General features: G+C 42.3%; 1 protein-coding gene across 2 annotated transcripts in view; it reads right to left on the bottom strand.

Annotated features, from left to right (window-relative positions):
- The window catches only part of DIS3L2 (DIS3 like 3'-5' exoribonuclease 2), a 334,902-nt gene that overhangs the window by 35,473 nt on the left and 273,567 nt on the right, over window positions 1-25,862 (bottom strand). For both annotated transcript variants that reach the window (XM_044673271.1, XM_044673272.1), the window contains one exon: window positions 17,886-17,965. In XM_044673271.1, coding sequence (XP_044529206.1) covers window positions 17,886-17,965 — 80 coding nt within the window. The remainder of the gene's footprint in view (window positions 1-17,885; window positions 17,966-25,862) is intronic.

Consider the following 25,862-nt stretch of genomic DNA (forward strand, 5'->3'; position numbering starts at 1 on the left):
CTGGTCTTAAGTCAATTCCTACGATGGGACTTCTGGGTAATAAATACAATACTAAGTTTACAAGAAACCAGATTACATTCTTCATTTTCTGTCTTCTGCCCCAAACATCTACCTCTTCCACAGCCCACGCCTCTACAAAAGCCCCAAGTTTCTCTAGAGTCTTAGTTTGAAAAACCACCTTGGAGGAGGAGAACCAAACTAGCAGAATGGAACACAAAGGGCAACTGATGGTAAAAAGGTCCCCCTGCTTTAGAAAAAGATTCGTTGTGGAAATAACGTGCTTTACATGAGAAAAAAATTCTATCTCCGGCACTAAATGACTATACATGCTGGCGTGCAGCTACTCTCAACATTTCCTTCTCAGTCCTTACCCTTGTGTCGGCCTGGTGGGGTTAAGGGATGTGTCCATGGGGAGGGGGGTTTGGGGCTGGGGTGGCACACCGCTCTTTTAGAACAGCTGCAGCTTACACCTGTTGGACTCAAAAGTTAAACATATGGAAAACCCCTTTTGTGGGAGTCTTTTGTCAAGACAGACACCTGTCATGGGAATAAGCAAGGTGTCAGCCAGGGAGCTCATGGGATATTCTGGACCTAAGACCCCAACAGCCAACAGGGGACTCAACCAGCACAGGGGATTCCTTAGAGCTGTGCTGTTCTGCTATAACAAATCATATCTGCCTCTGCCTCTCCTTTCCTACAAGGCATGAGGAGTGATTTCCTTCCCAACACTAACCCCAAGGCTCTGATGCCTTCTTTTCTATATTATCTTCAGCAGCCTTAGAGAGTGATAGGTAAGGTGCCAGGATACATCCGAGGTCAGCTATCCATTCATGATAACTTACTCCGTCTCATACCATCCAATGTGGGACTATTAGGAGGAAGGGGTGCATGTGGAAGATAAGGTGATGGATTTTGGGATCTGAAGAGTGTAATATGTTGACAAGACACCACGTGGAAATGCCCAGCTGTCAGAACTGAGGCCTGATGGGGGCAGGGAGGCTATAATTGGAACTTTGAGAACCATCTGGGTGGAGATGATAACTGAAGTCATGAGCAGTAAATGAGATGGCTACTCCTCCACTCCTGGAATATCAAGAAAGAAGAGGAGAGGCTCCAGGACTTGAAGATACCACATACCAAAGCCTGGAAGAAGTGAAAGGACTCGGTAATAGAGAAGACTGAGAAGAGATAGTCAGAGATGGAGAAAGTGAGCCAGAAGAACTCCAGGGAAGAGAGAATTTGAAGCTAGAGAGAGTAGAAATTGTGCGTGTTAAATATTGCAGAGTTGGGGAGAAGGTGCTCTGGGAAAAAGAGTCCTGAACTTGGTCACGGAAAAGTCACATTTTAGAGCCGGAAGGAACTTCACGGGCCATTGAGTTCAACCCATTCCTATCCTTGAAAGAGAAACCCCAGGGCCACATTCCCAGCAAGTGGGCATTGAGACCCAGCTACCACCTTCTCACCTTTATACCTGTTTCTGTCTTAGCCCCACTTGGGGCTGCCTCCATCTGGATCAGAACCCCAAGACTTGCCATCTGCCTCCTCGTTCCAGTCTGAGCCAGGCTGTTCATATGACTCCCCTAAATGGACCTTTCTAACCCTGGATTATCTGCCCTCATTTTCCCTTCTAACTGTCCAAGTGACTCAACTTTTGGCCACCAATGGCCCTAGCTGCCTGGCCTTTTTTATCCTTAATTTTCTCAGTCCTACTCTGTGTGCCCAGCCTGATGTTCTCCTCAAGATCTGCTTGTTTCATCATTAACAAATATCCCTTAAACCTGCTTAATTCTTACTCTCTCCATCTTTGGGCCCTTCCTGAGTCCTGGCCCCTCTTAATTGATTGTTATCTCAGACACCTTTCTTTCCCAACCCCCTAACCACACACACACACACACACACACACACACACACACACACACACACACCCCTCGTATATGCACTCATTCTCACTGGTCACAGTGAGAGAATCAGAATGCTTCTTGTCCCTGTTGCCATTTTCAGACACTCCTACTCTTGGCTTAGCCAACTTTTCCACTTGGAGGTTAACACGGTTCAAATTCCCTCCAGACCAGGTCTTGATGGCCACCCTCTACTGCCTCTGGGACATTCTCCTCTTCTCAATGAGCCCAGGGTCTGCTTCTTGACCTTCTCTCACTCCTATCCCCAAATTAGGGGACTTTAACAACATAACAAAACTCCCTCAAAGACTCCGAATCACCCGTTCCTCAATCTGCTCAGATTCCATGACCACCTCCTCCATTTTAACTCGGCTGCACCCAAAGTGGCCCTTCCATTACTCCCAAAGTCTTTATATGTCGATCATAACCTTTTCTAACTCCACAGTTCCCACTAACCCCTATTCCTTATGCCTCCTAACCCTCCCTATGTCCTCATGACTTCCAGCCTCTGGCCTCTGCTATCTCACACGTCACTGCTCAGACTACATTCTTCTCCCTTTCTTATCCTGCACCCAGCCTCTGCTCTTGGATCTCTTGCCATCTCATCACTGATTGTGACTTGCCAAACCGAACCCTTCAATTACTCCCACAATCTGCCATCATGTCAAGCACTTTGGATGCTGATTTCTTGAGCCCAAAGTGTACATCTTTACCTTTATTCCTATTGGAATCCATCTTTCATTTGCTCCCTCCTCCCCCATTTGAATTTGAAGGTTTTTGTGAGTCTGACAGTCTCACCCAATAGACTGGCCCTCCCTCAGCTTTGTGTCAGAGAGGCATGAGGAGAAGTTACCATATTAAGGAGAATAAAATGGATAAATACCACAGGGTGCAAAAGAATGAGCACCCTACTTAAGACCAAAAGGCCTACGGTCAAGTCCCAACTCTGACATTTGCTACTGTGTGACTGAGGACAGGTCCCTCTGCCTCTCTGTGCCTCAGAGTCCTCAGCTACAGCAGGGAACCTGATTACACATGACCTATCTGTCACACAGGGTTGTCTGTTCAAAACGTGCTTTGTAAACATGACTCACTATGAAAATAGAAACCACCCACTGTTGGAGCAGTAAGGAATCAGAAACACAACGTTCACTTCCTGGAGAACAGCTAAACACATGGTGGTATATGAAAGTAAGAGAGAGGGCTGTGCTGTAAGCAACAGTGACTAAAAGGAATGCAGAGAAATAAGGGAAGACATGTCCGAACTGATGAAAAATGAAGCAAACGTGTCACCAGCTTCCAGACTCCTTAAGGCCAGAAAGCAGAAGCAGCACCCATTGCTGACCTAGTTGCTCTAAAATTGGGGGGGGGGGCAGTGAGGCTCTTCAGCTATAGCTTCTGTTCCCTCCTTGGGTCCTCAGCAGCACCCTTGTTACCATGTCTGTCCTCACCCTCCCCAGGAAGTACTTAACCCGCAAGGCTGCAAAGTCACTGCATTTGGTGAGTTCAGTTCACTGCAGACCAAAGGAAACTTGAGCTCCACACTTGGCAACATGCTCCATCAATCTCCCTGGACTGTGTCAGTCTGTACACTGAACCAGGAAAGGCTGCACTAGACAACCAGACTCAATCCACAGGCCCCTGGCGGCCCCTCTTTGTTCCATCCAGCTGTGTATCGCCTGGCTGACCTCTGAGGCAGGGGGAAGCATTGGGCTGCAGCTACGGAGATTCCCCGGCTCTGCTTCTCATCATACCACTGTGTGCACTGGGGTAACCTAGGGTGACCCGCCTAGCTGTTCTGGGCCTTGATCTCCTCATCAACAAAGTGTGGGAGTCAAGCCAAATGATCCTGAAGGCCATTTCCAGGTCTAATGGTCTGTGAGAGTTCCAGTGGAATAATTCTTGGGCTGATCCGCAGCTGGAGGATTAGACTTCTACTCTGGATTGAATGTGGGTCTGTGACCAAGACACTTGGCTTTTCCTTGTACCCATTTCTCTCTGTGAAAATCCTCCCTTGTATTTGTGATAAGGTGCTGTCGGTACAAATGGGATGATGGATCAATTATGCCCGTAAGGCAGCTAGTCCAAGGGGCTGCTTTCATCTCTGAGCCGCAGAACTGGAAAGGGTCAGAGAGCTGAAGGTGACAAGGTACAAGGCGGCTCTCCCCGGGTTTCAGCAGCATTATCACTCCTCACCTTGGATTCTGAGCAATTAAACAAGAATCTCAATGGCATCAGATTCATTCCAAATAGGAAAAGCAGCAATAATAGGGAGCTCCCATAGAAATGACAAAGGGTAGATTCCTAAAAGGCTCACAGGCTGGCTCTTGATCCATAACCCTCACGTACCATCTCGGCTACGATAGTCTTACTTTCAAAGCAAAGAAGCTAAAGGGATCTGTCTCTCCCCAGCCTCCAAACAAAGGCTTTCCTGAGAACAGAAGAGCTTTATTCATCCTTCCCTTTGCCAATGCTAGGTGGTCTATGCACCTTTGCCCCCTGGAATGGAATGGGTATATTTTAAGTAACTTTAAACCAACCAGCCAGGAAACCCTAAGCTGCCTTTGCCCAGAGTGTTGGAAATCATTTCCTTTACCCATCTCAGACTCAGGCAAAGGAAGGGAGCCCAGAGTAGGAAGCTTTTAGACCCTGGTCCAATTTCAGATTCCTCCCTCCTGCCCAGTGAATCCTGATACAGAAAGGTTTCCCTTTGTGGAAGGTGGCTTTGGAATTTGCTCTGGAAAATCTAGTCTCCTACACTCCACCCCCCTGTCCCCCGACTGCTGAGGATGAGGCCAAAGGGTCTGGCTCAGCAGGGCTGTGCTTTCAAAGGCACTCATTACCCTAGTATGACTTGGAGGAAACAAAAACCTACCTGGCATGCACTGTGCCCAGAGTCAGGCTGTGGCCTCTAAGCCTGGTAGGAAGGGGAATGCTGGCTGGCATGCCTGAGTCTTTTCAGGAAATGCTGTGAGGCCTCTGCCATTCCCAAAGAGGGCCTGGCCTCCTTTGGGGAGTATGTCCAACAAAGGACCAGTCATAGTCACTCAACAAGATGGCCAAGGACTTCTAAGCTGCAGAGGTGAAAAGAGGCCCAGGCTTGGGAGGGCACAGGTAACACTGCCAAGGCAAATAAAGGCGCCCTCCAGCCAGCAAGCACAGCTTGAGGACCTGGAAACATCAGCCAAACTAACCTGTACCAAGAACAGGCTATTTGGTATGAGTGTCAGAAGACTCTGTTGAGGCCTGGGATCTAGACAAGGGAAGCTCAGAAGCTTTTGGCTGGCCAGAACTCCCTGAAGGTAAAACAAAGCTGACTGGTCCTGAGGTAGGTGGACTGGGTTCCCAGCTTTTCCAGACTCGACAACAGCACAATTCTGTCAGAACCTAGACTCTGCTTGTTCTGAATGCTCTAGAGAATCTGTTGAGTGCCAAGGATCTAAAAGAACATTTCTTTGACCCTGTGGCTCTAGAGCCTTCTCCAGGGCAAGCAAGGCAGCCCAGCTTCCTGAAGGGGTGGTTCTACTACCTTCTCCTGCTCTTTACTGGTATGAGGTAGGAGTCCTGGAACAGGATACAACAGGACCACCTGCCAACAAGTAAAGGAAGGAAGGACCTGGATAGTCTGATCTTGGTCCTTGAAGGCAATGAACTTGACAGAGTAAGGGTTAAAAACCATTTTCTTTTAAAAAGGATGTTCCTTTCTCATTCTTTTTATCTTCTGGCTCTCAACAAGACCTGACTTCATCCTAAAGACATTTCCCTCATGAACTTTTTGAGAAAAGGTTATATTTTCCCTCCAGGTCTCCCAGAATGACTACTTGGTCATGATTCAGGGAGTCAGAATATCTCTTGAACCCCACTGTTATTTCCAGGCTCTCCCTAGAATACCTTCACTAAGTAGCCTTTCCTTGTCTACCCAAATTTGTCACTCGATTTGTGCCCTGCCCTTCTGACTCTCCTGGTCTTTCTCGACTATGCTCCCCGACTCAGCCAGGTACCTTCACCTCTTCTATGTGTCTCCTCCACTGTAGCTTCTCAGCTCCCTCTTATGTACTATCTTCCCCCATTAGACTGTAAGCCCCTTGGAAGGATACAGGGACTGTCTGTCTTTCTGCTCTGTATTCCTAGTGCCTAGCACAGCATCACATTAAACATAGTAAACTCCTAATGTTGACTTGCCATTTACTGACCCAGGCATTCTTCTTCCTTCCCCAGTGAGGTCAAGGTTTGGTTCAGTCTCTCTTCTTCCTACTGCCTGCCCTCATTATCAGGAACCTCACTGTATAGATTGCTGTGCCCTCAAATACTCCAACTTTCCAGTTCCCATGATGTCTTCTTCCACCCGTCCTGAGCTACAGAGATATGATCATAACCCACCCACAGGTGTCCCATATCCTTACTGAACAAGTCCCAAATTTTCTTTATTTGATCACAATCTTTTATCATTCCAGTCTTCCATATGCCTTATAAGCCCCAGATCTTGTCCTCTGTCCTTGCCATGAACTCTCTGCCTTTCACTGCTGTCTTTTCCCCAGTTCCACACTGGCTCCCCTCTCTTCTCCAGCCCCTCTTGACCCTTCAGTGAGCCTCCACAAAGCTTTCCTATCCCCTACTCTCAAACCTCTCTTCTCCTTGTCCTACTGTTGCCCAGGACTTGCCAATCCCCACGCCTGGGTTACTCTACCACCTGCTAACTTCACTACTTACTATTCACCTACAGAGCCAGAGAAAACCAGGAAATCATGATGGTCCAAGTCAACTAAGAATCTATGCTATGTAAACACAAGGAGGCCCCCCACCATGGAAAGGCAGATGTTCTACTCCTCTCTCATCCAGCCAGTACCCCACTTTCCATATTGCTTGTGTCAAACCTGCCTCCAAGTCTTCTGGGACCCCTCCTCCTCTAGTCTCTGTGTCTCTTCGGAAGGTGTGCAGAGTTCTTTTTTCTCTCCTCCCCCTCCTCTTCCAGAGGAATCACCTTCTACTATAGCCCCTCTTTCAATCTTCTGCCAGGGCCCTTTTCTTTTCCAAGGCCAGTCCATCCATTTTCACCTCTCATCTCATCCTCTCCTGTCTTTTTCATCATATTGTAGCCCACTAACATCATTGTTCTCTCTAATCTTCAATTGATTCCTTCCATGCTGCTTATAAACACACCTATGTCTTCTTTCCCTTTTCAAAATTCTAGCCTGATCTGACCATTCCACCAACTCTCATCCTGTATCTCCTCTCTTCCCCACCTCAGCTAAACTCTTGAGAAAGCAGGCCCTTGTCTCCTTCCCTTATCCCTGAATCTTAGACCTGCCACAACTTGGCTTCCAACTTCACCATTCAACTGAAATTACCCTTCCCCAAATAACCCAGGAATGACTGTTTCTTGGTGCTCATCTTCTGAGACTTCTCTCAAGCATCTGTCATTGTGAGAACATCTTCCTGTTCCTGATCCTCTCTCCACTCAGGTTTTCAGGACATTGTTTTCTGCTGGTTGTCTTCCTATCTGGACAACTGCTCCTCAGGTTTTTCATTTATGGCATGTTTACTAACTGCAGGTGTCCCTTAAGGCTCCATTTTGGGGTCATTTCTGCCTCTTAGGAAAATCATTAGTTCTCATAGATTCAGTTATCTGATCTATTCGAATGATTTCTAAATCTAGGTATCTAGCCCTGGTCTCTCTCCTGAGCTTTAGATCCATAGTTACCACCAGCTTCTTAGACATATGTGTTAAAATAAATGGTTTGGCTAAATATATGAAAATTGTAAATCTTTTATTTACAAATGGAGTAGAAAGAGTGAAAGCAGAGGAATACGAAAGGGTAGAGAAGACATTAACCTATCTAACTAAATACTGTTCCAGTGCTTGGCTCAGCCAGGACTTGTTAAACCTCAACCAGAATTAAACTCTCTCCAAAAGACAGGAAGGTAAAGCCAGCTATCCACTCACCCAAGTTCCCTCTAAAAGGCAGATCAAGACAATGACTTGAGCTCAAGGTGACTCCTGAGGCCTTTCTTCATTGAGTTGACCTTCTTGAAGCTGACTTCCTTCTTGGAGTCAACTCTCTTCTTGGAGTCTACCCCACCCCCCAGCCTCAGAAATTCAGGGCTTTTTATAGTGACTTCTTGTCTCCTCCCCTCTTCACAGGGGCCAATCACAGCTTCCAAATAGTCTAGCACGGCCCAGGGGGGCAGTGTTTGTGGGAACCAGTTCATACCTTCTGGAGGGGTGAATACTCATTGAAAGGGTTCACAGTTTCTGAGGGTGTGAACTCTTAAAAGAACTCACAAGTTTCTGACTGTTTGAATTCGAAAAAAGGGTGGAACTCTCCAAGTATCTTGCTGGCTTCTCACCTAGCACTAAGTAGGGTGTGAATTCACTAAGTGGTTTGTGAGCTCTTCCACCTAGTTCAAGCTTGTACTTAAATTAGTGTTAAAGTGTTAGCTCCAACTAGGCAAAGGATTCCCTTTCACAAGTGTGAACTCAAAGAGAATTAAGAATTCCCTTTTATAGACATCTCAAACTCAATATACCTCTCCTCCTGTATGTGATAAAACATCTTTATCTTTCCATCCAAAGTTCCCTAACATCAGAGACATCACCAACCTCCCAGTCCCCCAAGCTCCCAGCTTTGGCAACATCCTGAACTCCTCCTCACTTTCTCACACTCCTTTGCCAAATCTTGTCATTTCTACCTTCACAATATCTCTTGCATACATCTCCTTGTCTCCACAACCCTAGCTCATAACTTCTTGCCTAGACTTCTGAAATGGCTTCCTGACTGGTCTTCCTTCCTCAAATTCTCTACTCCAGTTCATCTTTCACATCCAAAGTAATTCTTCTAAAACAGATCTTATCAAGTTACTCAGTGAGCTCCAATTGCTCCCTATTACTTATAGGAGCAAACAGAAAGTCTTCTCTTTGACATTTACTCCGCTATCCAGTGATGCAGGTCATTTGCTATTCCAGTTCTCCATATCCCATCTCTGTGCCTTTGCAGAGGCAGTCCCTAATGCCTAAGATGTTCTTTCATTACCTCTAGCCTTTTAACTTTCTTGGCTTCCTTCAAGATCCAGCTCAAGGGGACAGCTAGGTAGCACAAAGGATAGAGAGTTAGGCCTGGAATAGGGAAAACCTGAGTTCAAATATGGCCTTAGACGTTTCCTAGCTGTGTGACCCTGGGCAAATCACTTAATCCTAACTGCCTGGCCCTTTGCTGCTCTTCTGTCTTAGAACTGATACTAAGACAGAAGGGAAAGGCTTTAAAGAAAAAAATGCTGCCTAATGCAAGAGCTGCTTCTGAATGTCCTCAGCCATGACTGCCTTTCTCACTTTCTTTGAACATGCCTTGTCTGGGAATTTTGTGTGTCTCTCCCATCAGAATTATGAACTTTCTTGGACAGAAAAACTCTCTTTGACCTTCTTGATAACCTTCACTGCTGTGTGAACCAGGGAGGGCTCTATAAATGCCTGGGGACAAACTCCCTAAGGCGATCCATTTCCCATCTGGGCAACTCCTGTTTTTAGGATGTCTTTCCTCCCTCTGAATCTCTTTGCCTCTCTGGAACTCTCCAGGGATTTTGCTCTTCAGGAACAAATGGAACATGTCTAGTCTTTTGATCAGTGACAACTCCTCAGGTACTCAAATATGGCTCTCATGCCCCTAATTTGAGTCTTTTCCATGATAACTGCAGTTACTTCAATCAAACCCACCCGAATGGCCAGTTCATGGTCATGGCCTCCACCCAACTTCCCTGGTAAGAGGGCACCAGTGGATGTGCTCCTTTCCCATAGAGGAGGTCCTAGGTCCAAGAGGTAGGATTAGGGAGTGCTGGGAAGAAAGGAAGGATGGACAAGTGTGACAAGAAAAACGGAACAAGTCTCTCCTCCTGTATCTTGGGAAGAGCTTTGAGAAGCCCCACTGTTGTTAGGGCAGAGGTTTGTAGGAAATTCCTAGAAAAGGACTCAGGGTCATGTGGGCCAACAACCTCATTTTACAGATAAGGAAACTAGGACCCAGGAGGATAGGTACTTGCCCAAGAAGTACAGTAAGAAAGAGTAAGTAAGAGCTGGGGATGAATCCAGGACCTTAATGCCAAAATCCAATACTTCTGCCTAAATATCAAAGGAGAGATTAATAAAATTGAAAGTAAAAAAAAATTGGAAAATATAATCAAAACTAATTGCTGGTTTTATTTTAAAAACACAAAATAGATAAACTACTGGTTAATTTAATTTTTTTTAGAACCCCTAACTTCTGTCTTAGAATCAATATCATTTATTGGTTCCAAGGAAGAAGAGTAGTAAGGGCTAGGCAATAGGAGTTAAGTGACCTGCTTAGGGATTGCACAGCTAGGAAGTATCTGAGGCCAGACTTGAACCTAGGATCTCCCTTCTCTAGGCCTGACTCTCAATCCACTGAACCATTCAGTTGCTCTCTTAATTTGACTATTTTTTAAAAAACAAAACCAAATTACCAGTATCAAAAATGAAAAAGGGAGAATTCATCATTGATGAAAAAGAAATTAAAGCAATTATTAGGAACTAATTTGCCCAATTATATATCAACAAATCTGACAACCTAGGTGAAATGGATGAATATTGACAAAAATATAAATTGCCTATGAGGACAGAAGAGGAGATAGAATATTTAAATAACCTCATCTTAGAAAAAAAAATTGAACAAACCATAAATGAGTTCCCTATGGAAAAAATCCCTAGGTCTAGAAGGATTTGCAAATGAAATCTACCAAATATTTAAAAAAATGGTTAATACTAATACTATAAACTATTTGGAAAAATTGGCAAAGAAGGATTCCTACTAAATTCCTTTTGAGACACAAATAAGGAAGAACAATACAGAGAAAGAAAACAACATATGGATTTCTCTAATGAATATTGATGCTAAAAATGTTAAGTAAAATACTAGCAAAGAGATTATGGCAATATTACAAAGACCACACATTATGACCAGGCCCACCTGGGATTTACACCAGGAATGCAGGGCTGGCTCAATATTAGGAAAACTATTAACATACATGACCATACAAATAACAAAACCAATGAAAATCTTGTCACTATCTCAACAGATGCAGAAAAAGCTTTTGCCAAAACAAAGTACTCATTCCTATTTAAAAAAAACAAACAACAAAACTCCAGTGAAATACATAAGAATAAATAAAGCTTCCCTTAAAATGATAAGCAGTATCTATCTAAAACCATCAGCAAGCATTATCTGAAAAGGGGATAATCTAAGAAGCCTTCCCAATAAGATGGGAGATGAGGCAAGGATGTCCATTATCACCATTATTATTAAATATTGTAATAGAAATGCTAACTTTAGCAATAACAGAAGAAAAAGAAATTAAAAAAATAAGCAATGAGGAAACTAAACTATTACTATTTGCAATGATATGATAGTATACTTTGAGTATCCTAAAGAATTAACCAAAAAACTAGATAAAATAATTAACTTCAGCAAAGTTGCAGGATATAAAATAAACTCATATATATCAAAAACATTGCTACATATTATCAGTGAAGAAAGATAGAGATCCCATTTAAGATATCTGTAGACAATATGAAATACTTGGGAACCTACCTGCCAAGACAAACTCAAGGTCCATATAAACACAATTACAAAACACTTTTCACACAAATAAAGTCAGATCTAAACAACTGGAGAAATATTAATTGTTCATAGGTAGGCAGAGACAATAAATAAAAAGGACATTTTAACCTAAATTAATTTATTTATTCAGGGTCATGCCAGTAAAACTATCAAAAAATTATTTTATAGACCTAGAAAAAATAATAACAAAATTCATCTGGAAAAACAAAAGATCAAGAATATTAAGGAATTCAATAAATAGAAAATGTGAAGGAAGGTGGCCCAGCAATGCAAGATTTTGAAGTGTATTATAAAGTAGTAATCATCAAAACGACCTGGTATACTGGCTAAGAAATAGAATGGCAGACTAGTAAAACAGATTAGGTTCATAATAACATGGTAGTAAATAGTAATGAAGTGCTGATAAGTGTAAAGATCCAAACTTTGAGATGAACTATTTGATAAAAATTGCTAAAAAAAACTGGAAAGCAGTTTGGCAAAAACTAGATAAAGGCCAACATTCACTCAATTAACAAGATTAGGTCAAAATGGGTACATGACTTAGAAATAAAGGATGAATTCATAAGCAATTTAGGGAACCATGGATTACTTAACTATCAGATCTATGGATAAGGGAAGAATTTTATGATAAAACAAGATAGAAAACATTACAGGAAGTAAAACAGATCATCCTGATGACATTAAATGAAAAGGGTTTTGCATAAGCAAATTCAATGCAGCCAAAACTAGAAGGAAAACAGAAAACTGGAAAAAAAATTTTATAGCAAGTTTCTCTGATAAAGGTCTCATTTCTCAAATACAGAGTTGAGTCAGATTTATAAGAATAGGAGTCATTTCCCAAATAGCAAATGGTCAAAAGATATGAACAATTTTTAAAAGACATCAAAGCTATCTATAGTTATGTGAAAAATGCTATGAATCACTATTGATTAGAGCAGTGAAGGGCAAACTTTTTAAAGAGGGGGCCAAAGGAAAGGAAATGCTCATCTGTCAGTCTCTTTCTAAGGCAACTCTTTCAAGGTTTCATTGTATTGTATCCTACTCATTGTATTCATCAGATTAGGAATAATGTCGAAGGGGTGAATAGAACATTTCAGGGGGCCCCATCTGGCCCTCAGGCTGTAGTTTGCCCATCACTGGATTAGAGAAAGGTAAATTAAAACAACTCTGAAGTATCATCTCACACCTATTGGATAGGTTATGATAGAAAGAGAACATGACAAATGTTAAAGGGGATATGGAAAAATTGGGGCACTGATGCATTATTGGTAGACCTGATCCAACCATTCAGAACTATACCTAAAGGTTATAAAACCTCATACTCTTTGATTCAACAAAAGCTCTTCTAGTTCTGTATCCCATAGAGATCAAAGAAAGGGAAAAGAACTAATACATAGAAAAATATTTATAACAGGTCTTTTTGTGGTGGCAAAGAACTGGAAATTGAGGGGATGCCTGACAACTGAGGAATAGTTGAACAAGTTGTGGCAAATGATTGTAATGGAATACTACTGATAACCATATTGATAACTATATGATAACCAGGACACTTTCTGAAAAACTTAGGAAGAAATAGTGTACACAATTAACAGCAATGTTGTAAGGATGATCAACTGTGAAAGGCAGCTATTCTCAACGATGTGATGATACAGGACAGTTCTGAAAGACTCATGATGAAAAATGCTGTCCACCTCCAGAGAGGGAACTGATCAACTTCAAATACAGATCTAAGCATACTTTTTAACTTTTTCTTGTTCAGCCCTGTGGCTTATTTTTTTTTTGGGGGGGGGGTCTGGGTTTTCTTTGGCAATATGGTTAATAAGGAAATACATTTTGCATAACTGTACATGTAAGTCCATATCAAACTGTTTTCTTATAAGAGGGGAGAGAAAGGAGGGTAGGAGAGAATTTGGAACTCAAAATGTTAAAAAGCAAATGCTAAAATTGTTTTCACATGCAATTGGGAAATACATGCATATATAAAAAATTTATAAAAAATTTTAAAGTGGATTCCTTCCCTGATCTTTACCAGAGGCAAATTAAGGGAAAAAAACCTTCTGCCGTGGCATAAGCCCAAAGGAGAATGGTTGCCTATACATTATCTGTGCCAGCTGTCCTATAGAGGCAGAGAGTCAAACCCAGATGGGCCCATGTTGGCAGTGGCACTCAGTGACATCCTTTGGGAAAAAGATGGCGATAGTTATTGCCAGTCGCCAACAAACTATGTCTACCTGAAAACAGAGGATTCCAGAAGAGTTTTGTCAGGGAACCTGAGAACAGCAGAGGCAGGATCCCCAAAGGGCCTGACAAGCTGGAATGATTGGTCAAGCCTACCAAGAAAATAAATGTAAAATCCTGAAATTACACTTCAGGGGCATGGGGAAAGCTTTGACAAAGGAAGACTTAGAGAATACAGGTTATCCGCCTACAAATACCTCACTAAAAGGCAAATTTCAGGTTGATCCAAAGATTAACTGAACAAGTAAAGCTGTCCCCAATAACGGGAGCTGATTCATGAAGCAATGGTTCTGTTGTCATTTTCCTCTGCCATTTTTAGCCTAGTGAATTGACCCAATAATACACTGCCCCTCTCCTTGAATCCCTTGGGGAGTCTCACCCTAGGGGATCCACCCATTTGCTTCTCCACATGTATTCCTGTGTAGCTGAGTACGGCTGATAGAAGCTGCCCAAATGCCAATGCATCCACTGAAGTCTCTGGCTCTTTACACATATCTGTGATCTCCGTGGGGCCTTCACTGCTCCACACCAGCCTCTCACTTTCCTGATGGACCCTGCAAACAGAAGTCTTATTTCTCAGTCCCTCCTCAAAGATGCTCTGGCCCTACCTTCTCCACACTGTTGAGGAGCCAGAGGAGTATGTCACCAACTTCTCCCTCCCATTCTGTACCTCAAGCTGTTTGTCAGAGCTGGCCCTCCGCCTTCCTTTCAATCATTCCCGCTTTGCTTCACCTTCACATTCTCCTCCTTTATGTATCACTGCCATCCCTACAAGTGGCATCTCTACTCCTCTGGGCAGCCTTCCCCCTCCCCCCCCCCCACGCTTCATCTCTTTCTCCCCTTCTAAGCCCTCAACAGCTGGGTGGCGACCCTGCTTCCCTCCAAGATCACTGATGGCCCTGGTTGGCAGCCTTCAGCACCAGAAGCTCTCCAATCCACTCCTTCCCCTCCCTCCCTCCCTTCCACTGCTCTCTCCAGATTCTCCTCCTGCCCCCCTGACCATCCCTTCTCCAGGTCCCTGGCTGGATCCTTATCCCATTCCTCACTGATCCAACTGAACAGAGGCTGCTTTTTAAGAACTTACCTCGTGCAAGGGAGTGCTGCTATGTGCTAGGGACACAAAGACCAAACCCTGACTTAAACCATGACTTTAAGAGCCTCCATTCTAGCCAAGGAAACCACACAAACACAAAACATACAAAGTAAACAATCACGAGACTGTGGAAATGGACTAAGAGCTGGAGGATCAGAGCCGACTTCATAAATGAGGGGCCCTTGAGACACGTTTTGAAGGAAATGAAGACTTATCCTCCAAGAGTCAAAGATGAGGAAGGAGTGTTCTCCAGGCATGGGGCACAGCATGGGTAAAAGTGTGGATAAAGGAGATGCCATGTCTGGTTTCAAGAACAGCAAGTCAATCCTTGGCTGGATCTGAGGGAGCATGAAGGGGAGGAATGAGTCCCAAGTGTGGAAGGCAGATAGGAGGGAGAAGCTAAAGTGGCCCTTCAGCTGTGAATCCAGGGGGACAGAGGGATAGGACATCCCTCAGCTGAAATGGGGCTTGAGAAGTGAATGAGAAGGATGGGGGGCCACAGACACAGACAGTTTTTCTGAGCAGCTTCCCTGGGAAAGTGGAGGATTATAGGAGGAAAAACTAAAGCAATAGCTGAATGGAAGGAGGGCTTTTTAAGGATGTGTTTGCAGAAGGAAGTCAGAAATCAGAAAGAGTAAAGCTCAGTGAGAACAACAGAGTGACTGATGGTGGAGGCAATCTGCTGGGAGAAGGGAGAGCTTTGAGTGCAAGGGCACTCCTCTGGTGGGGCATGGGGAGAAGGGACATAGGGTGGGAGAATGGAGGAGAAATCACAATGTCTGGAACAGCAATTCTGGGAAATGGGATGGAGTATGTTAGGGAGGATTGCCTTGACAAAGTCTGTGATAGCCCCAGGCAGCAGATGCTCCTTGACTGTGGATGCCCCGCCAAACTCTGCCCTGGCACCTCTTGTCCTGCTACCTCATTTGTAGAGAGGGTTCTTTATGAGACTGCTGTTCCCTAGGTCCTGAGCTTCATTCTGGTCTCTGTGAAGAGGTCCCATATTTCAAGCTTTTCTTTCATACTTTGCTAGACACTCAAGGGAATATCCTGGAGGTAGCTCTAGCTCAAGCTGTCCAAACTGGCACTCCTTGTTCCCTTCTCCTCCAAACCTTTCCCTCCTATTATTGAGGACCCAGCCATCCTTCCATGCCCCTGGGTCACTATACACCCTCCCAGCTGTCCAATGGTGGCTCAGGCCCTCCCTGCCTGCCTTTCATCTGAATAATGGGGATCTCCCTGCTTCTCTAGGCCACATTCCACTTAGCCACCAAAATCATCTTCCTAGAGCCCAAGACTGATCATGTCATTCTCCTCTCTTCAGTATCTTGGCTAATTCTTTATTGCCACCATGACAAAACACAAATGCCTCATCCTACTCTCTAAATGGAGGCTTAGTCTCATAAAGAATCCTCTCTACAAGTTCTGCTTTGTCAGAGTTGGAGTGGGGAGGGTTTAAGATAAGCAACAAGAATAACAAGAATAAGGTCCCTTTTCCACATAGCTCCAGTAAGCTTCTTTTGAGATAGCCCCATCACCATCCCTGTCACATATTCAATGCTTGAGACTCCTACCTCTGTGCCTTTATCTATGGGATCCTTCATGCTCTGGATTCTCTTCCTCCTCACACCTCTGACTCTTGGAATCTCTGCCTTCCTTCAAGTGGCTTAGCTTAGGTGCCATCTCTTAAAGGAAGTCTTTCTCAGTCTCTTCAGTGTTCTCCTCAAATAATCCTGAACTTGGATATCAGGTTTCCATTGTGTATTCTACTAGAACGGAAGCTCTTTGAGAGCTAGAATCATTTTTCACTGCTGCCTTTGTAACCTCATCAATTCCCACTCATATATGGAGGGGAATAACCAAACAAGGTGAATGTTAACAGAGCTTCCCAATACACTATTTCAGAAATGGAAACAAAAATGTTGTCAGCTTCATATTGCAGAAACAGAACATGCCATCACTGCACAGAAAGGAGTCTATGAAGAAAGGCATAGATTACATGAGCCCTCACCTTCCTACTTCTTCAGGCAGCAAAATGAGAGTCACAGCTTGAGAATCCTAATGATGGAGGAGTACCAAAGTAGTCAAAGCATTTACAGCAACTTCCTAAAGAGGGGATGGGGTCAACTACAGTACCTTCCCAGCTCTTTCTCCTCTGGATAGGCAGGGTGAGTCACATGATAGTGATTCTGCTGACATGTCTCTGCTTCATCCCCAGAATCATAGTTGGGACCAAATATTTAAGACCTCTGATGGCTTGGCACTCACACAGCTGTGGGTGGAGGTGAGGATTTCACCTATTCCAAATGACTGCTCAAGTTATAATGAGGAGCACCCCCCCACCCCCTCCCCGCCTAGCCTCCTTTTTACCTTCCCTCATACTTCTTCACTGGACAAGGAGAAAGAGGAAACAAGAAGATAACACTGAGAAAGGTAGGGAAAGAGAGGTGCTAAAGCTTAGCCCAACTGGCTTATCGATAGAACTATGCAATTGAAGAGAAAAGCTGTGTTATCAGGATTTTAAAAGCAAGACCTGTTACAAGACTGTGATGATGTCAACTTCCTTCTCAGGCCAGCAGATCTTCCTTTCTCTCTGGTCTTAGCCACCATACACATGAGCTAAAATATCACAACAAACCCAACAAATAGGGAATGTGGTTGGTCCTCAATTGCAGAAACCATAAAAAGGCAAAAGCCACAAAGTGAATCAGCATGTGTGTGCCTGAGGGGCAGGAAAGGCAGAGGGAAGGAGGAGGATGAGAGAAATCATCTTGTACAAATAGGTTAATTCTGTGTCAGGAAAACTCCATCCAAATATGCCAGCCCTGGGAAGTCATGGGCCCAACACGCTAGACCAATTACTTCTGAGTTCGTTCCCACACTGTCATAAAGGCCTGGGGCTCTGTAATTCAAAAGTCAACAAGGTTTTGAGAAATCTGTTTAGGAATTATGTCCAGAGATGGAGCAGCTTCTCTGTGATGAGTGTCTTTGCAGGGAGAGAAAAATAATGTCAGTAATGATGGGACTCACTTGTTGCTGTCTTTGTATTCATAGATGTGACATCCTTGAGGCATCCCACTGTCCTGGTCCAGAGTGAAAGCAAGTTTTAGCTGTAGGAAGGAGAGAAAGGAAACACAAGGAAGGGTTAGGTGGCACATTCCAACCATCCCTATATGAAATGAAGATAGTGAAAAAAGCCACGAAACTGATTCCCCCTGACATTCCCACCCTCTGTTCTGGTGTGCCATAGAGGAGGACACAGAGTTCTGCGAATAACCAGCTCTGGGTCAGAAAGAGATTGCAGTGGACATTTTGCTGGCACTGGCTATAGCTGGCACTAACTGGCAACTCTTGCCCATAAGCAGTTCTGAATCACAGTTCCAGAGCAGAGAGGAACACTTGTGATCAGTCACATGGGATGGAGGACATGGTCCAAGTTTCAGGATCAAGAGGAATATTAGGAGCTTACGGGGAGCAAGTGCTCTTCCTGGGAGAGCAATGACCACCCCTCTCTGGATCACAGCACCTTGGAAATACCAAAAACTTGCAGACCCCCAGAACTAGCTCTGAAAATGGTAGCATAGAAAAGCCTTAAGCTTGAGACATTGCCTCCCCATCTTCAGAGCAGCAAGGCCCAACTTCAACATAAAGTTCAAAATCAAAAAACAGTCTAGAGGGGGCAGCTGGGTAGCTCAGTGGAGTGAGAGTCAGGCCTAGAGACAGGAGGTCCTAGGTTCAAACCCGGCCTCAGCCACTTCCCAGCTGTGTGACCCTGGGCAAGTCACTTGACCCCCATGGCCCACCTTTACCAATCTTCCACCTATGAGACAATACACCGAAGTATAAGGGTTTATATATATATATATATAAAACAGTCTAGAGCAGCTTTGGCAAAGCTTTTAGAGATCATGTGCCCAAAATGCACCTTCAAGCCACCTGTGAGCCACCCCCCCCCCATTAATCTAGATAGTGGGAAAAGGAAGTGCTCACACTGGGGTGCTGAGCAGAGGGGCAGGGCATGTAAAAATTGTCCTCAGGCACAGTGGAGAGGGGAAATGGAGCAGCCTCCTCTGGCACACTGGGACACACATGCTACACCTTCACCAACACCAGTCTAGAGAATCAACTAAAAAACTAGTTGGACTAATAACTTAAGCAAAGTTGCAGAATACAAAATAAACCCACATAAATCACCAGCATTTCTATATATTACCAACAAAGCCTAGCAACAAGAAATAGAAATTACATTTAAAATTACTCTGGAGAACATAGAATGCTCAGGAATATACTTGCCAATCCAAATAGAATACAATTATAAAACAATTTTCACACAAATAAAGTCACAATCAGAAAAATATTAATTTTTCATGGACAGACTGAGCTAATATAATAAAAAAGAATTCTAACTAAATGAATTTACTTATTCAGTGCTATATCAATTAAAGCATCAAAAATTTAATTTATAGAACTATAAAAAAGATAATAAAATTCATCTGGAAGAATAAAAGGTCAAGAATATCAAGGAAATTAATGGGGGGAAAATGTGAAGGAAGGTGGCCTAGCAGTACCAAATTTCAAACTATGCTATAAAGCAGTAATCATCAAAACAATCTGATACTAGCTAAGAAACAGAATAGTGGCTCAATACACAATATCCAGGTGTAAATGACCTTAGCAGCCTAGTGTTTGATAAACCCAAAGATCCCAGCTTTTAGGAGAAGAACTCACAATTTGAAAAGAATTGCTGGGAAAATTGGAAAACGATATGGCAGAAACTAGGAACTGACCATTATCTCATACCCTACAACAAGATGTAGTCAAAATGCCTAAATGATTTAGATATAAAGTGGGATGCCATAAGTAAATTCGAGGGACACAGAATAGTTTACCTGTCAGATCTATGGAGAAGGGAAGAATTTATGAACAAACAAGAGAAAGAGAGCATTACAAGATGTAAAATGAATAATTTTGATTATATTAAATTAAAAAGTTTCTGTACAAACAAAACCAATGTACCCAAGATTTAAAGGGAAACAAAACAAACTAGAAGGAAATTTTTATAGCAAATTTCTCTAAAAAAAGTCTAATTTCTCAAATCTTTCTTACAGAACAAAGTCAAATGTATAAGAACACAAGTCATTCTCTAATTGACAAATTGTCAAAGGATATGAACAAGCAATTTTCAGATGAAGAAATCATAACAATAGTTATATGAAAAATGCTCTAAATCACTCTTGATTAGAGAAATGCAAATTAAAACAATTCTGAGGTACGACCTCACACCTATCAGATTGGCCAATATGACAGTAGAGGAAAGTGATAAATGTTGGAGAGGATGTGGCAAAAGTTGGACCCTAATATACTGTTGGTGGAGCTTTGAACTAATCTCACCATTATGGAGGGCAATTTGGAGATATGACAAAGGGTTATAAAACTGTGTATACCCTTTGATCCTATAATAACATTACTGAGTTTATATACCAAAGAGATCATAAAATCAGGGGAAAGGACCTACTTGTACAAAAATACTTCTAGCAGCTCTTTTTGTGGTTTCAAAGAATTGGGAAATTGAAGGGATGCCCATCAACTGGGAAATGGCTGAACAAATTATGGTATAGAATGGTGATAGAATACTATTGGGATATAAGAAATGATGAACAGGATGGTTTCAGAGAAAGCTGGAAAAACCTACATGAACTGACGTGAAGCAAAATAAGCAGAATGAGGAGAACATTGCCCACTGTAACAGCAATATTGTACCATGATCAACTGTGAAAGATTTAGCTACTCTCAGCAATACATTGGTCCAGGACAATTCTGAAGGACTTGTGACAAAAAATGCTCTCTGCCTCCAGAGAAAGAGAGGTTGTGAGTTGGAGGGACGTGGATCAAAACATACTATTTTTCACATTAGTTTATTTCCATCTTATTTGGGGGATTTGGTTCTATATGAGTATTCTCTTACAATAATGACCAATATGGAAATCTGTTTCACATGATAATACATCTATAATCCAGAACAAATTGCTTACCATCTCCAGAAGGGGGCAGGGCAGGGAGACAGACAATTCTGATCTTATCATTTTGGAGAACATATGTTGAAAATTGTTATAATGTAATAAAATGTAATAATTGGGGAAATTTATCTTTTTTAAAAAAGAAAGAAATAGTCTAGAAAAAAAGAGGACCCACCCCACAAAAAAGGACTTAACTATATAAAAGCCAGGAAGACCAAAACATAAACTAAGAAGAAGATGATAAAGTGAAAACAGCCACAAGTCAAGCCTCAAAGAAAAGGTACTAATTGAACCCAAGTCCAACAAGAATTCCTGGAAGAATTAAAGAAAGAAGAGTGGTAAAGGGAAAATTTGGAAAAGAAATGAGAGTGATGCAGGAAATCTATGAAAAGAAAATTAACACCTTGATAAAAGAGGCACAAAAAAACTGAATGAAAATAACTCATTAAAAAAAGAATTAGCCTAATGGTAAAAGAGGCACAAATATTCACTGAAGAATTCCATAAAAATCATAATTGGTCAAAGGAAAAATAATTCCTTAAAAATTAAAACTGGGCAAATGGAGGCTTAATGATTCTATGAGATATCAAAAAACAATAAAACAAAATTTAAAAATAGAAGAAAATGTGATCTTAGATCCAGAAGGTAAAATAGAAACTGAAATACTCCACCAAACACAGCTAGGTGGCACAGTGGACAGAGTGCTGGGCCTAGAGTCAGAAGGACCTGGGTTCAAATCTGATCTCTAGACACTTAGCTGTATGACCTTGGACAAGTCACTTAACTTTGTTTGCCTAGTCCTTGCACTTCTGTCTTTACTAAGACAGAAACTAAGAGTTATTTAAAATTTAAAAAAAAAAAAAGAAAAAGAAAAGAGTACAACAATCACCTCCTAAAAGAGATCCTCAAATGAAAATTCCCAGGAATATTACAGCCAAATTCCAGAGTTCCCAGGTCAAAAAGAAAATACTTCAAGCAGACAAAAAGAAACAATTCAAATATCATGGAGCACAGATTCATACAAGATTTAGTGTGTTCCATTTTAAAGGAGCAGAGGGCTCGGAATACTCTGGAAAGCAAAGGAGCCAGGATTGCAACCAAGAATAACCTACCCTACAAGATGAGTATAATCCACAGGGGATGGGTGGGGGGGATGGATATTTAATGAAATAGAAAACTTTAAAGCACGTCTGATTAAAAGGTCAGGGTTGAATGGAAAATCTAACATTTATACCCAAGACCTAAGGCAAACAGGAAAGACAAATCATAAGGATTCAATAAGGTTAAACTATTTACATTCCTATATGGGAAAACAAGACGTATAAGTCCTAAAAGCATTATTATTATTGTTGTTGTTGTTATTAATGTTATTATTATTACTATTATTACCTTCTGTCTTAGAATCAATACTTAGTATTGGTTCTAAGGAAGAAGAGTGGTAAGGTCTAGGCAACAGGTATTAAGTGATTTGTCCAGAGTCACACAACTAGGAAGTGTCTGAGACCAGATTTGAACCCAGGACCTCCCATCTCTAGGCCTGGCTCTCAATTCACTGAGCCACCCAGCTGCCCCCTCTAAAAACATTATTATTATTAGAGCAGTTAGAAGGATTCTACAAAGATAGAGGACATGGGTATGAGTTGATTATGTAAGGATGATCTCTAAAAAGATTATAGGGATGCCCTGGGAGAAGGAGGAAGGGAGAGGTAGAAGGGGAAATTTTTCTCATGTAAAAGAGATGCATGAGGAAGAGCTTTTATAGTGATGGGGAAGATTGGGGTGGTGGGCAATGCTTGAATCTCATTCTCATTGGAATTCATTCAAAGAGGGAAGAAAATACACACATACATACAGTTGGGCATAGAAATCTATCTTACCCAACAGAGAAATAGAAGGGGAAGGAGATAAGAAATATGGGGTGAGGGAATGATAAAGGGAGGGTGGATTAAGGGAGACGGTGGTCAGAAGCAAAACAGACTTTATAGAAGGGACAGGACAAAAAGAGAGAAACATAAACAGAAAAATAGGATGGATAGAAATACATAGCATCTTAACCATGAAAGTGAATGGAGTGAGCTCACCCATAAAATAGCAGCAGATAACAGAACAGATTAGAAACCCGAATCTAACAATATATTGTTTACAAGAGACATACTTGAAGTAGAGATAAAGAGTTAAAATCAGGGCCTAGAGCAGAATTGATTATGCTTCAGCAGAAGTGAAAAATACAGGGATAGCAACCATGCTCTCAGACAAAGGAAAAGCAAAAATACACCTAATTAAATGAGAGAACAGAGAAACTGTATTTTTCTAAAAATTTCATAGGCAATGAAGTAATATCAAAATTTTTTATAGCAAAATTTTTTGATAGAGGTCTCATTTCTCAAATACACACTGAGTAAAATTTAAAGCAAATAAGAACCATTCCCCAATTGAGAAATGGTCAAAGGATATGAATAGGAAGCTTTCAAATGAAGACATCAAAACTATATATAGCTATGTGAAACAATGCCCTAAAATCACTAATAATTAGAGAAAGACAAATTAAAACAACTCTGGGATATCAGAAATGATAAATGATGGCAGGGATGAGGAAAAGTAGAAATACACTAATGAACTGTTGGTGGGTTGTGAACTGGTCTAATCACTAAAGAACAATTTGGAACTATGCTCAAAGGGCCTATAAAACTGTACACACTCTCTGCTCCAGCAATAGCAATACTAGGTTTGTACCCCAAAGAAATCAAAGAAAAAGGAAAGGGACCTATATGGACAAAAATATAGTTCTGGATATCAAAGAACTGGATATCAAGGGGATGTTAAGCAGTTAAGAGAATGGCTGAACAAATTGTTGCAGACAATTATGAAAGAGTACTATTGTGCTATAAAAAATGACAAAGGGGAAGACTTATATGAACTGATGCAAAGTAAAGTGAGAACCAGGAGAACAATGTGCACAGTAATACAAGGTTGTATGATGATCAATTAAGTGTGAAGAGTGAATCAAACTTTCTTTGTCTATCAATCAGCAACTTTTAAATTAATCAATCAAAAACTTAAACACCCCTTAACATTAAGTAAGGGAATTGCAAGTCACTTACTAAAGTGGGTGACAACTCCACAGGCCACTGCCCCGCCCCTGGGCAGTGCTAGGCAAATTGAAAGACTGCAATTGGTTCCCATAAAGTAGAGGAAGGGACAGGAAGTGACATGGAAAAAGGACTACAAAAAGTCCTGAACTTCCTGTCAAGGGAACCTTTGACTTTGGAGCTTCGACCTTGGCTCTTGGACTGCTTCTTGGAGGACTGCTCCTGGATCTTCTCCGTTAGATTTTGGTGTTGGAGGACTTAGACTTGGCCTTTGGTCTTCTCCTTTGGAGTTTATCTTGGGTGGGTGAGTAGCTGGCCTTCCTTGCTTGGCTTCTGGAGAGATTGGTTTCAGAGATTCTTGCTTTGGTTTTGGAAGATGCTGCACTGGTGGAACTCTAGCTGAAGACACCACCATATGTGGGAAAGCCCCTGCGGGGCTGAGCCTCACTTCACTGGCCCTGCCCATTTTTAGATCTAATCACCAGAAGCATACACACCCTACTTATCTTTAAGTATGGGGAGGTCTGTGACCCATGTGTGTGATGGTAGGTGGTGAATCAGAATCGACTGACTGCCCCCTGGGCAGTCCTAAGCAAAGCTTTAACTATAATTGGTCCACATAAAAGTGGAAGGAAGGCACAGAAAATGACAAAAGGGATGGTCCTTAAAAGTGGCAAGAACTTCCTGGGCGGGTATTTCGCCTTCAACTTGACCTTGAAGGAGCTCCGGCTGGGGACCTAGGACTCCTCTTTGATTTTCCTTTAGGACTGCCACATGGCTAAGTAAAAAAGACTGACTTCTTTCCTGGCTTTTCTGAGAGGTACTAGCCTCCAGAGACTCCCCTCATCTTGGAGGAAGCCTCATGGCTAAACCCCTTGTTTAATCTATCTCTGGGTCCCCTTTGTTGAGGGTTCTGAAGCTCTGCCTGGTTCAGACCTGGCCAGAGTAATTGCCTACTCTCTCTCTGATTTCCTTACTTTCACTCTTTCTCCTTTTGTAAATAAAATAACCATAAAAAGTAATTCTGACTTGAGTAATAATTTCTGGCGACCACATTCCTCATAAATTTAGTCCACTCTAATATTTTACCCCTTACAATAGGAAAAACGTGGTTACTCTGGTCAATACAACAATCCAAGACAATCCCAAAGGCAAGAGTTTCCCATGGTGGTACCAAGGTACTCCTTCGGCTTGTAACCTTTGCCCTGGGATTCCACAGTCAGCCAGAATCCTACCATGGATCTCAGTGCAGTAGGTGAGAGTTAGAAGTCCTCTAGAGGCTTCTTCTCTGCACTATTGATGAACTGGATTAAGCCAGTTGAACTGAATATGCCCTGAGGCCAAAACTTCCAGAGGCTCAAGACTAAGATGGAGGTGTTGTGGCTGAAGGCTGTGACCAGGCTGCCCTCTTCTCTGCTTCTCTCCTCCAGCTGCCTCCTTGCCAATTGTGATCAGAGCCCTGAACTTTCCGTAGTTGTGGTAGCAAGGCACTCCATTCTAGTTGGAGCCCTTGCCTTGAGATTCCACTATTCCACTGACTCCCCAAGTCTCAACACAGTAGGTGGGGAAAGGGTCCTGGGACCTTCCTTCTTTCTTTTCCTTAAACCTGAGAATTCAACCTTCTCTGCATACCTTTTAAGTTGAATTGAACAGGAGAGTTACTCAATTCTGTCTTCTTGTTGGGTTTGGTTTTCTGTCCCTCTTGAGGCACTTTGTTTTTGATTAGTGTGGAAGGATTTTCCCAGATGAATCAACTTTTGCCGTTTCTAAGCTGCCATCTTGACTCCCTCTGGCAGAATTTTCTTGATTAATTTTTGTTGACTTTTTTTTTTGCAATATGGCTAATAAGAAAATATGTTTTACATGATTTCACATGTATAACTGATATTATTTTGCTTGCT

This window comes from Gracilinanus agilis, chromosome 4, assembly GCF_016433145.1.
Source record: "Gracilinanus agilis isolate LMUSP501 chromosome 4, AgileGrace, whole genome shotgun sequence".
In the NCBI taxonomy this organism is placed as follows: domain Eukaryota; kingdom Metazoa; phylum Chordata; class Mammalia; order Didelphimorphia; family Didelphidae; genus Gracilinanus; species Gracilinanus agilis.